Raw genomic sequence first — 12,165 nt, 5'->3', positions numbered from 1 at the left:
GGGACAATATGAGTGTTATACAATTGATTCTTAATATGTGTAACAAAAGTTGGGAAATGTCCGTATTTAATTCGTAAAGTTTGATAATACTCTGTAACCCTATTCCGATAACGAATGAAGGTTAGGGGTGTTACAGAGTCATTTTGGGAGAATTTTAGAATTAAAATTTTATTTTTTATGCATAAAAATTATCGTTTCGTATTATAGATTAAGAAGGTATTTAGATAAAAATAATAATTATTAGAATAATAATTACATCCTTACATAATTAAAAAAATGTAATCTTTTAACGAGGGTTGATAGAATATAATTACATTTAAAAAAAATTAATAGTTATAATGGTTAACTTTCCTCCGTAATTTCTTCAATTTTCAACTCTTATAAGAAATGAAATAAATTACTCAATCATACCTTATATATACATAATTCCAATTAATTAATCAAATCCATTGACCATTCTAAAAATTTATATGTTTGAGATTTATCCCCCATTTTTCGTATAAACTTTTTAGCAGTAGTAATTTCATATATCTTTAGAATTGTAGAAATTTCAGTCCATGAAAGTAGAATTTAGGGTTGGACCTACTTGCTTTTAAAAATAAAAACCCAAAGAAGATACAACAATGGCCCAACATTGAAGGTGACTCAAAAACTGGAATAAGCTCAATTGGCCCTAAATAAAATGTTATATCCATACATATATAAACACACTCTTGTCCACCTACTGAATTTTGATCAAAGTTATAATAATACGTGGTACTGTTACACCTATTAAATTTAAATATATTGAAACGTGTTATCTTTCTATTTATAAATTAAAAAGAGAGTAATTGATCATTCTAGACATCCTATAATAAAAAAAACCGATATTATCAAAACCTATAATAACATAGTTAAATAATAATAAAAAACAGAAAATGTGAGGATTGAGGATGTAGAATACACGTGAAGGATCAAATCTGAATGTTGAACAGATCATAAAAGTAGAAATAGACGCATTCTTTGCACCCAAATTTGGCAAATCCGAGAAGAACCTTTATCACTGCATTAATTACAATTTATTTCTCTATTTTATTTTTTATTTTTATAGAAAAAAAGAAAAAAGAAAACCTTATTTGCTGAGAGTCACTCAAATAGGGTTAAACAGTCAAACCAAATGAAAAACACTTCTCTAATCTTCTCTTTTTTTCCTGTTTGTTTTTTTGCCACTCACATTTAAACACCAAAACAAGAAGAAGAAAAAAAACCCATTTTTTAGTGATTTTTTTAGTGACAATTTAAACCCCCCAAAAAAAAGAAAAAGAAACAATTTATTTTGTTGAAGAATGGGAGTTATGAAAATCAACCCTTTTTACTTTGTTGTTCAAAGATCATTTGATGTTATCTCATCTTTCATCATCTTCTTTCTGTTGAGCTCAGTTTCACCCTCATGTGAGTCTGTATATATATATATATTCTTATATAATTGATTCTCTTTTGCCCCTTTTTTTTATTTTCTGGGTTTAATTTTTTTTATATTTTTGATTAAAAATGCAGATGGATATGATCCTTTGGATCCTCATGGAAACATAACAATCAAATGGGATCTGTTGCAATCAAATCCTGGCTCTAATGATGTAAGTTTCTCATTCTCAAGCAATTAATTCTTTGCAATATTCCTATATATGTCAGATTTCATTTTTAATTTCCATTAAAAATTTCAGTTTTTATTTTTTTTATTTTTTTTATTTTGTTGGGTTTTGAATGAAACAGTGAAAAAAATATGATATATGTCTTCTAAAGTTTGAACTGTGAAGTTCGAAGAGCTGTTATGTTACAGTCCAATGCATGTTTAGTGTTCACTGCGCTGTCCTTTTTTTTTTCCCTTTTTTTTTAGTTGTAAGAAGAATGTACATTTGTTTGTCAGGGCTTGAGTTTTGGGGGACAATTGGGTCCACAAACTGGTGGCTTGTTTATCCAATCGCTGCCCTATACGTCATCACTCAAAGGGGGTAATATTGTCATTGTATGAAAAAGAAGGTAAAAAAACCTCTCCAGTCCCTCTCCATTTCAAAATTGAGCAAATTGGTCCCTCTCAAAAAAAATTTTGGAGCAATTTAATCCCTGTCAATTTCGAAAGTGAGCAATTAAAGACAATTAATCATGGCATTAATGTCTTCTATCAATTGTACATAATTTTGATTGGTATAGTAGCAAATTTGGTTTTTGATGTTTACATATTTTGTCATTTTGGTCCTAATTTAAAAAAATTATCTTGCAACATTTATGTAAATGTTGAGGCTGAATTTATTGAAATTTTTAGAATTAAAGCCAAAATAGCAAAATATGTAAACATCGAAGGTTAAATTTGTTATTATACTAATCAAAATTGTGTACAATTAACGAAAGGCATTAACGTCATGATTAACTGTCTTTAGTTGTTCACTTTCGAAATTGATGGAGATTATATTGCTCTAATTTTTTTTTAGAGAGACCAATTTGATCAATTTCGAAATCAAAATTAAAATGGACTGGGGAAGTCTTTTTTGAAAAAGAAGCATACTAAGCTCAATTGGGGTTAGGGTACAAGTTAAAAAATTGCAATTTTTGAAATAAATTGAATTCTAATTTTTTATTTAATTATGTTTTTTATAATAACAAACAAATATTTTATATTTAAAATAGTGAATTTTTTTAAAAAAAGTGCACTTTCTTTGGGTTCCTAAGATTTCTTCACTCACCAATATATTTCAACTCATTTGAACTTAAAACTACACATAAAAAAGTGCACTTTGCAAAGTGTATATATATATCTCCAAGCATAGACATTGAACAAGAGATAAAGGATTAATGCTATCACCACCCATTAATTGGTGTTAAATTTGCAGGTGAAGGTATCAATACTTAATTTCCAACTATACCGCCACATAGAGCAGCCAGGGTGGAAAATGGGATGGGATTGGACCGGTGATGAGGTGATTTGGGCCATGCAAGGAGCTGAAGCTACTGAGCAAGGCAACTGCTCAAGGTTCAAAGGTGGCCAATTGCCTCATTGTTGTGAAAAAAGCCCTTTCATTGTTGACCTTTTACCTGGAGCCCCATATAACATGCAAACTACTAATTGTTGCAAAGGAGGCATCTTATCATCCATGATCCAAGACCCATCTAAGTTCGGTGCCGTCTTTCAGATGAGTACCAGTGCCGCTACCGATGAATCCGGCTTCCATATGCCGGAAAATTTCACTATCGGAGTTCCGGGATATACCTGTGCGAAACCGGTTCAGGTTGCACCAAGTAAGTATAGTTCGGATGGAGGTCGTCGGTGGACACAAGCTCTTGGTATGTTCTTCCCAGATTATACATAACCCTTTCCATTGCTTAATCGATGTTGATATTTTCACCATTAACATTAATCATTACTGTTTATATGGTTGTTTTGGCTCTTTTTTTTTCTTGGACTGAACTGAACTTGCTATAAATATGTATGTGTATATATATTGCAGGGACATGGAATGTGACATGTATGTACTCACAATTTTTGGCATCTACTTCTCCAAAGTGCTGTGTATCCTTATCTGCATTCTACAATAGCACCATTGTTCCTTGTCCAAAGTGCAGCTGCAGCTGCCAAGGATTACCTGGAGCAAAATGTGTAAAGTAAATCCTCCTTTCATCATGCATACATATGTACATACACACATGCATGTTTGGCATTGCATGATAGTCGAATTTTGAGGACATTGGCTGCATAAGGATTCGCTGGAGCAAAATGTTTAAAGTAAATCCTCCTTTAATCATACATACATAACATGCATGCATACTTGGCTTGGCATTTTTGTCGAACTTTGAGGACATTTCTTCTTAAAGCTGCATAAGAATACTTATAATTGCATTGGTTCTGACTACTTTTGAACAGATTTGGAGAAACACCGTCGTTGTTGCAACAAATAAAAGATTCGAACCGGGAGTCACCATCTTTAGTGAGGTGCTCGCAGCATATGTGCCCAATTCGAGTTCATTGGCATGTGAAACAAAGTTACACACACTATTGGAGGGTGAAGATAACTGTGAATAATCTGAATATCTTGAAGAATTACAGCCAGTGGAACTTGGTGGCATTGCACCCCAACTTGAAAAGCTTGATACAAGTTTTCAGCTTCAACTATGAACCACTTAACCAATATGGCCAGATCAGTAAGTTATATAGAAGGCCCATTCAGTCATCCAGCTGATGCCATGCCACTTATTTGTGGATTGGAAAATTTTAGTAATACAATAATGTAGGGTTAATGCATAAATTAGCCCTATATTGCTAGTATTTAGACTGGTAATTTGTGACCCGAATTCAAAAATCTAGCTTGACCAATTTGAACCCTAACTCGGCCAAATTTGTTTTAACTATAAAAGGTCAACCATTTGAATCCAAAATTAACCCAAGATAGCCCAAACTTGAAATTTCCCAAACCTTGAGCCCCAAATCCATATAAACCAAACTGAAAACGACTAAAACTTGAGATGAACTTGACTAAATACTAACTTTTTTGCTTTTTGGTCCCAGCGTGACAAAATGTTAATAGCTTGAGGATCAAATTATATATTAACCCTACATAACATTTGATGCATCTAAATTGCAGATGATACAGGGATATTTTGGGGGATTGAGTATTACAATGACATGCTGCTGCAGGAAGGTGAAAGTGGAAATGTTCAAACAGAAATGTTGCTACTCAAAGATCCAGATATGTTCACTTTCAGAGAAGGATGGGGTTTCCCTAGAAGGATTCTTTTCAATGGCGATGAATGCGTTATGTCCCCTCCTGATCAGTACCCCAGGCTGCCTAATATTGCACAACTTGGTGCCCAATTGAGCTTTTCTACCATCCTTTTCTCTTTGTGGCTGCTAATATCATGTGCTGAGCAGTGAGTATTCAAGTTCCTAATTGTACAAAAACCACTCTTCTTTGTTCCATTGAGACTTGCTATAAAGTAAAGGTGAAAAGAACTTGAAAACGTTCCTACCCGGTTTGGAACTCTGTCTCTTGATTGTGAATGCTAGAAAGATTGTGGTTTAGGCTTGTAAATTTTGGTCAGAATCTGAAATTTTGGCTAGGCTAACACGAACCTAACCCGAGACTAAATTCAAATGACTTGAAGGAACCCGAGCCTTAAACACATGACCGAAAGCTAAATTACCTTAATCCAAAAAAAAAAAAACACTTGAACGCAAAACCAACCTGGTTTGCATTGGATTCGAGTGTGTCCAATATAAGTATGTATTAAACACGGGTATAATTACTTTTTTTTTTTTTAAATTTCATGTACTTAAAGATCATATCTCCATATCCGGATAGGCGGATATGACTGTTCAAGGAAAAGGAAGAATCTGAGCAACATACAGACAACTAACATCTTTCTCGGATTCTTGTATATAAATGACAACTAGCATGCAATTTGCAGAAGGGCTTGATCGTGGGTTAACATCCTTACAGCTCAATAATGGTTGTAGGGCAAGGGTGACCACTGGCCAGCCTGGAATGCAATAGCATCTTTCTTTCACATAAGCTTCGCTTTCAACTCACATGCTTAACCCTACCATCCAAAAGTAACTGAGCAAATAACATTGGCTGTTCCTCTTTTTCTTAAACAATCCAATTTCTGTCCTGCCTGTCCGGAATTAACTGCTTTAGTCACATTGAGTCAGCTGAAACGTAAATGAGCTGTCTGTCTAGGAATTTGCGTTCTAGTAAGGTTGGTAATGACAATCATATTAAAAGTAAGCTCAAGTTAGTAAAAAACAAATAGAGTAGTTGAAACTACTCTTGGAGTTATATGTTACCAGGGCAGCTCCTTGATTGCAAACCTGTAAACACCAAATATCTTCAAGCTGAGGGGCAATACCAGGCAAATAATTATAACCAACAGAACCCAGAAATATGACAGAGATTTGATTTAAAACATTTTACAAGAAATAATTTCCTGCCACTATGCATTTTATATATAATGCACCTCTAAACAGCCTAAAGATCTCTGCACTATAAGGTGGGATCCACTGGGTGGATACTCAAAATGGAGGAAAAATGGAGCAGATAAAATTTCAAAACCACAATAACCACTGATGAACAGACAGGAAGGGGAACCTGTTCTTCATGTTTACCACCTCAGGTGAATCATGTGCCAGAAATTGAATTTTCGGCAATGACTACCAGGTGCACAAGAAGATTTAATTGGCTGAAAGGAAAATAATAAGGGTAAGATATGACGGAAAATAAAGAGGAGATCAGGCAGAGGGAGGGAACCAAGACCAGATGAACTTGGCTTTATCCCGCAAAAATGGAAACAACAAATTTGGTCAGCATGGCAGCGCCGGTTGAAGTATTAGCACAAAAAGCTCTGGCTAAATTAGATGTTTAAATGCGGAGTGGACCGGTGACGGTGTCATGGCTGGAACTAGTATCTTTCTCCTTCACAGAGAGGTTTGCAAATTGGGAATCAAGATCTCTACTGCTAGAGCGTCGATGGCTAGATGATTGCTGCTTTTGTTGCGGTTGCTGTTGATTTTGTTGCTGCTGGTACAAGACTCGTAGCCTACCGATCTCCCTCTCCAATACTTCCTGCTCAACTGAGCACAATGATTGCATGATTTAGTTTTCCTTCTATAAAACTTTGTTTTAACCAAATAAAATAACTAATGTTCATCACAAACAAATCAATGATGGCCTCTTAGACACATTGGCCCTCATAATAATTCATGCTTCTGGAAGATCCAATGCATTGTCAAGGGAGCCTGTGCCTCCCAAGAAAGGGGGAAATCACTTTTCCAAACAAAAAGATTAAAACATGGACCACGGACACCCTATATTTTCCCTCCTAACATGATAGGTAAAACAAGTGAAAGTCGGTCACTCATGAGTCAAGACATACCTTACTCCTCCCATACAAAGCACAAGAAGACATTTATATCCCTTAATAGTGTAATAAACTAAATCACGACCAACGAAACCTGTGATCTCTAATACAAATTTCTTCTTATATCTTCTTCCTTCTCCCAAATCGTTCTAGAATTTAGTAGCAAATCTTAGTTTATCAAGCCACTCATGCCCAAACTATCTCAGACCAACTATTCGGTAATTCTGTTGGTCAAAGTTTCTACTGCCTGTATTGTTGTTTCCTTTTGAAGCATATTCATTAGCAGCTTGTGGAATACAGAAACCTATCTGGTTTATCATCCCTCAAGATGCCAATTAGTACAGCTCATACAAATAATTAGATGGTAGGGGAAAGCAAAAAAAAAGGTGAAATGCAATATGTACTGCAGGAAAATAACATTTAATCAGAGCCTTAGAGGTCATGCTTTAGGCACTTACGGTATTTGATAGCCTGCTCTTGAGCTAAACTCTCTAAACGTTGCGTAAGAGCTTTGTTCTCCATGCTAAGAATAAGATTCTGTTGGTTGAGAAATTCAAGCTCAGCTGAAACTTCAGATCCTTCAGCCTAGAAAATAAGAAACACAATTAACACTTCATTATTATATGGCGTATACTGATTCATAACTTCAAGTCAATTTCAAATGTAAGTATATGATTAAAAAAAAAAACTTCAGTTTTGACTAACTCTTGCCTGCAAAGCTTGTACATTTCTTTCCAGCTCAGCTATGTACTGAAGTTTACGCACTCTTGAGCGTTGAGCAAACTGCCTGCAATAGACAATAACAAAGTACCATAATTAAACAATTTCTACCAACATAGGCATCAGTATATTAACTAAGTATTTTGATAAAAGCTTCAAGAATCATACAGCAAAAGTAAATCAAAGTCACTAGTTATTAATAAAAGATATATCAAGTTGAACACCAGGCACAAAAAGAAAAGGATAGAATGAATGTGATAGATGATTCCACTGAGAACAAAAGAAAACATATTCTAGCAAAGAACCCAAGGTACAAGGCCAAAAATGCAAAACAACTACAGAGTGAATGCAACTGCAAAAAACATCCAATCATACAATCATTCCTAGTGAACCTGCAGATCCATATCCTAGAATCATTTATAACTCCCATTGGAAATTAACTTACTAGCTCCTTATCAATTTCATCATTATAGGCAAAAGTAATCACAAACAACATTAGCAGCATTACAAGTAACTACCAGTATTCCTTGAGCTCATAAGTCATAAACTGTAACTTTTAAAAGATATTGACAACAGTCTGAGATTTTGATGCAAGCACAAGCAACAAATTTTTTTTTTGTTTTTTTTTTAAAACATAGCAGGCCTCACAACCAGAAGAGCACAATATGTTACTACAGTATTACTACACCCATTTGTGGAACAACAGAAACAGGCAACTTACTGCTTGGCTCTTTTCGTGTCACTGTCAGATGCAGAAGACTTGGCATGAGAATTATCTTTTTTCTCAGAAGAAGCTTTTGCATCAATAGGGACAGATTTAGTTGAATCTTGTTTTCCATTTGCTGTTGATTGTGCTCGCTCTAGTTCTTGTGGTGCACATGATCCTAAACTCTGAACAAATGTGTTTTCTCTAAGAGAAGGAAGCCCACTTGGATGAGTCACAACATTCAAAGATGAATCCCATGCCCTATGCTTTTGCTTTACTAAGTTCACATCAGCATGGAAAGAGTTAAGCCGACCATCTTTGCAATTGTGGTGATCAAAGTCCTGAGACGCCCAAGAAAGTCCAGAAATCATATTTTTATATCCATACTCATCCTGTGCTGTATAATCTAGGCTAGGACCATTAGATACATCAATATATGCAAAAGAGTCACTTGATGAGCGTCGATGACCTCCTCTGCGCACAGGAGTCTCTGGCTCATTAAGGAGATCATCAAGCCAAGAAGGTTGTTCCTCTATCAGAAGGCTTTCAGAGGAAGTGCGCTGGTGGTATGTACTTCCTTCTCTAGGTTTTTGAATCGCTTTTGATCCAATTACATTGTTGGGGGCACTATCATTATATGTTGAGGCCACTGTAGGAAATGGACTTTTAGGAGGAAGTAAGGCATGCTTGCCAGAAAACATCAAATTTCTTATGTTAGTTGACCCCTTGGAATTCGCCATAGCCAAGAACAACCAGTTCCTGTATGGAGCATAGGAGAGACAGATCATGAAATGGATACATTAGGATAAGAACAAAGGCAAAAGATAAAATGCTAGAAAAAAGAGTTGAGGTGTCGATTTCAGTTCTCAAACCAAGAGACAATAAGCCCTCCGTTCAACAAAGGACATCAGAAAAACAATAGAGTGTATCATGCATCAAACCTATTGTCACATAGCAGACAGTCATCTAATAATAAAAATTTTCGTCTGGTACACAGCATTACATAACAAGTAGACATTCTGGGAATTATCCATATCCAAATGGAAAGATCACAGAAAAGATAAAATAAAGCTCAGGAATCATGTATTTGAACATGACTTTACACATTATATCAACATCAATTTTATCCCTAGTTCCAATTGCTAAATCTTCAGGTACAGGTTAAACCAAAGAATTAAGGGGAAAAAAAACTACAGTTACAAGAACTCTGCTTTGGTTTTGTAGGTAGAAGTTAGAAGATTAAGACATTACACAACATCTCTCATGAAGATCTGTATTTTGATCATTTTAATCGAAACTGTGAATAAAAGAATGTCTAAAAATAAAATACTATACAAAACACAATGTCTCGAAAGAGTGTTTCCCAATCTCTGTCAAGCAAGAAAACCTATCCAATGTAACCGTGCACATATCATGCTCGAAAACCATTCACTTCGCATATGTAGACTAGTAAAGCAAGTGTTCAGTCCGGAATGAAATAGCAGCACATATCATGCATACAGGAAATAGATCAAGAGTTTATGACTATCCTCACAACGACATCTAAATAACTTAACTCATTACTGTAATGACACTCTTCAATTTCATCCAACGAAAAAGGGAAAAAATGCAAAGCAAAATCTGTCAAAATTGACAGATTCAATTAACTTATAACAATGATTCTAGCATTATTTATAGTATTTCTTCACAAACTGGAAAAAAGGTTCAAAATCCTAATGAAATTTTGTTCTGGATAATAATAAATGAATTAATTAACAAATAAAACAGCGCCTAAGCTAAACAAAGTATAGAATACTTAAAACCATGAGTTCTTATTATTTTCCACATTTCCTTAGCAACCAAAAGGAGCCTAAAAAATCTAAAATAAATAGAAACTAAAATGCAGCTCATGAAATTTTAAAAATAAAAAACTAAGCATTGAAGATTAGATATTCTTTATTCAGTGTAAAAAAAAAAGAAGGAAATGTTACACAATGTGAGAAATGAAAATGCATTCAAATTGACTTGAGATATATATATATATTCAAAAGATTTAAAAACAGATTGAAAACAAAAACAAACAAAAAATATTTTGTTAAATTTGTAGTTTATAAAGAAAAAAAATTAAAGCTTACCTTTGGGTTACTGAAGAATTAAGATCTCGAAATGTAAATCTTCAATGAATCAAAATCGGAAGCTAAGAATTTCCTAGGGTTTGCCTTTTTCGTTTTCTTTTCCAGTTTTCGGTTCCCCTTATTATGAACCCTCTGCCTTTCTCTTTCTCTTTCTCTTTCTCTTTCTATTCTATTTATATTTCTCTTTCTCTCTCTCTCTGCGTTGAAAGCTGGAAGTGGGAATCACGAATCAGGGACTGGATTGAGCAATTTTAATAAATATGGAGGAGAAAAGTTAGAAATATATATTTCACCTTTCAACCCTCTAATTTTCAAATATCGTAATCTACCCATGCTAATTCTGATTTTTTGCCCTTGCTCCCCGTTTCTAAGACTTAGTATTAGGATGATATGGTAATTGCTATTTATGCATTGAAACTATTATTTTGCTTTATTTAACTCATTTCAATTCACCGAATGAACGTAGATCGATTGTCATTGGTATTATTGTTAGTGTAAGAAAACGAGTGTGCTGACACGTATTAGCTTTTTATATAAGAGTTAAGGAGGGATTAAGACTTAGACAAAAATATAAGATTTTAAAAATGAGCTTGACTAAAAAGATTAAAATTGTTTAAATTATAAGCCAAACTTGAATTCTAACATTCAAGATCCGAGCTTAACCTGACTTACATTCTATATAGATTCAACTTAAACCCAATCTGACTCTACCCATAAACACTTGAATTATAAAATTATAAGGGTTTTGAACATCGATTCCAAAATAAAGGGGGTGAAAACATAAAGATTTTGAACTATCTTTTAATGTGGTCCTACCTACCATTACTAGTCCAATTTCATTGCATTGTACAATTTTCTGTGTTTTGAAGAAGTTTATAGTTACAACTATAGGCATAATTCATATAACAGGTAATACATGGAAGTATAATTATTTCCATAAAAATATTTAAATCTAAAATTTAAATAAAAGTATCCATTGAGTCTTAGCTTAATCAATGCAGGAGGACATGGGTTTAACTGTGCTGAAGCGTATTATTCTCGTATTTATAAGTTGGGGAGAGACTATGGGTAGTTCTAAACATTGTGTCAAAAATAACAGATATAATCAGAACTTATAATAAGATTATTCAATAAATAAATTAAATTTATACATAAAAAAAATTAATTTGTACAATGAAAGTTTGTTTTTTTCTCTTTTGTTCCTTTCATTGATATTTCCACAAACATATATATATATAAAGTACAAAATAAAGACCATTTTATTACAACAAGTTGCAAATTGCAAGTTGCAAGGCCAGCATGTTATTCATATAGGAAGATAAGAAGGGATCTGACTTCTCCAAAAATTTGGTGTTACTTTTCTTTTCTATATATTATCCAACATTACACATATTTAAAAATTTTGGTGACCAATATCCTCCACCCCACATGTTATTTATAACATAATATTTTTTTTATTTTATTAATCTTAATTATGCTTTTAAGATGTTTGTTACCAATTTCTTTTATAATTTAAAAATATTTAAAGACTAAATGTTTATTGATGTCATTGATTACCATGCTTTATAATCACATCTCAACAAGCTTCTTCTAGATGCATTCAATATTTTAATGTAACTGGAAAAGCTACCTAAGCTATGTAGATTTAAAACTTGATGCAAAATGGGGTATCTCTAAACACAATCATTTTTAATTCATCAAATCTGATATTTAATTCCTACACATAAAAAGTGTAGTTTA

The 12,165-nt window shown here is 33.6% G+C and overlaps 2 protein-coding genes across 3 annotated transcripts; one reads left to right on the top strand and one right to left on the bottom strand.

Moving 5' to 3' along the window:
* Positions 1-1,055: 1,055 nt before the first annotated feature.
* LOC107894246 (COBRA-like protein 6) lies at positions 1,056-4,994 on the top strand. 2 transcript variants are annotated; one of them, XM_041110002.1, is made up of 7 exons: positions 1,371-1,431; positions 1,537-1,616; positions 1,907-2,019; positions 2,868-3,318; positions 3,483-3,636; positions 3,896-4,173; positions 4,614-4,994. In XM_041110002.1, the coding sequence occupies exons 3-7, from the start codon at positions 2,008-2,010 to the stop codon at positions 4,901-4,903; spliced, it is 1,185 nt and encodes a 394-aa protein (XP_040965936.1). In that variant the 5' UTR covers positions 1,371-1,431; positions 1,537-1,616; positions 1,907-2,007; the 3' UTR covers positions 4,904-4,994. The 2 variants fall into 2 exon arrangements, with proteins under 2 accessions (XP_040965935.1, XP_040965936.1); XM_041110001.1 differs by lacking the exon at positions 1,907-2,019 and having other exon boundaries at positions 1,056-1,431.
* Positions 4,995-5,891: 897 nt separating this feature from the next.
* LOC121225619 (uncharacterized protein At4g06598) lies at positions 5,892-10,659 on the bottom strand. Its single transcript, XM_041110003.1, has 5 exons — positions 10,426-10,659; positions 8,327-9,070; positions 7,597-7,672; positions 7,344-7,470; positions 5,892-6,598 (listed from the first exon to the last, which is right to left on the bottom strand). The coding sequence occupies exons 2-5, from the start codon at positions 9,049-9,051 to the stop codon at positions 6,387-6,389; spliced, it is 1,140 nt and encodes a 379-aa protein (XP_040965937.1). The 5' UTR covers positions 9,052-9,070; positions 10,426-10,659; the 3' UTR covers positions 5,892-6,386.
* Between the last annotated feature and the right edge of the window lie 1,506 nt (positions 10,660-12,165).

The sequence above is a fragment of the Gossypium hirsutum genome, chromosome D13 (assembly GCF_007990345.1).
Source record: "Gossypium hirsutum isolate 1008001.06 chromosome D13, Gossypium_hirsutum_v2.1, whole genome shotgun sequence".
In the NCBI taxonomy this organism is placed as follows: domain Eukaryota; kingdom Viridiplantae; phylum Streptophyta; class Magnoliopsida; order Malvales; family Malvaceae; genus Gossypium; species Gossypium hirsutum.
The sequence above is the reverse complement of the archived record's forward strand: the minus strand, read 5'-3'. Positions and strand labels throughout refer to the sequence as shown.

What these genes read in the sequence shown, in the direction of transcription:
- LOC107894246 (XM_041110001.1), top strand. Translation starts at nt 1,326, where the DNA reads ATGGGAGTTATGAAAATCAACCCTTTTTACTTTGTTGTTCAAAGATCA. An exon ending in CAAATCCTGGCTCTAATGAT is followed by an intron (nt 1,617 to 2,867) that starts GTAAGTTTCTCA and finishes TTAAATTTGCAG; the next exon opens with GTGAAGGTATCAATACTTAA. An exon ending in TCGGTGGACACAAGCTCTTG is followed by an intron (nt 3,319 to 3,482) that starts GTATGTTCTTCC and finishes TATATATTGCAG; the next exon opens with GGACATGGAATGTGACATGT.
- LOC121225619 (XM_041110003.1), bottom strand. Translation starts at nt 9,051, where the DNA reads ATGGCGAATTCCAAGGGGTCAACTAACATAAGAAATTTGATGTTTTCT. An exon ending in GAAATGTACAAGCTTTGCAG is followed by an intron (nt 7,471 to 7,596) that starts GCAAGAGTTAGT and finishes CTTATTTTCTAG; the next exon opens with GCTGAAGGATCTGAAGTTTC. An exon ending in AGAGCAGGCTATCAAATACC is followed by an intron (nt 6,599 to 7,343) that starts GTAAGTGCCTAA and finishes CATTGTGCTCAG; the next exon opens with TTGAGCAGGAAGTATTGGAG.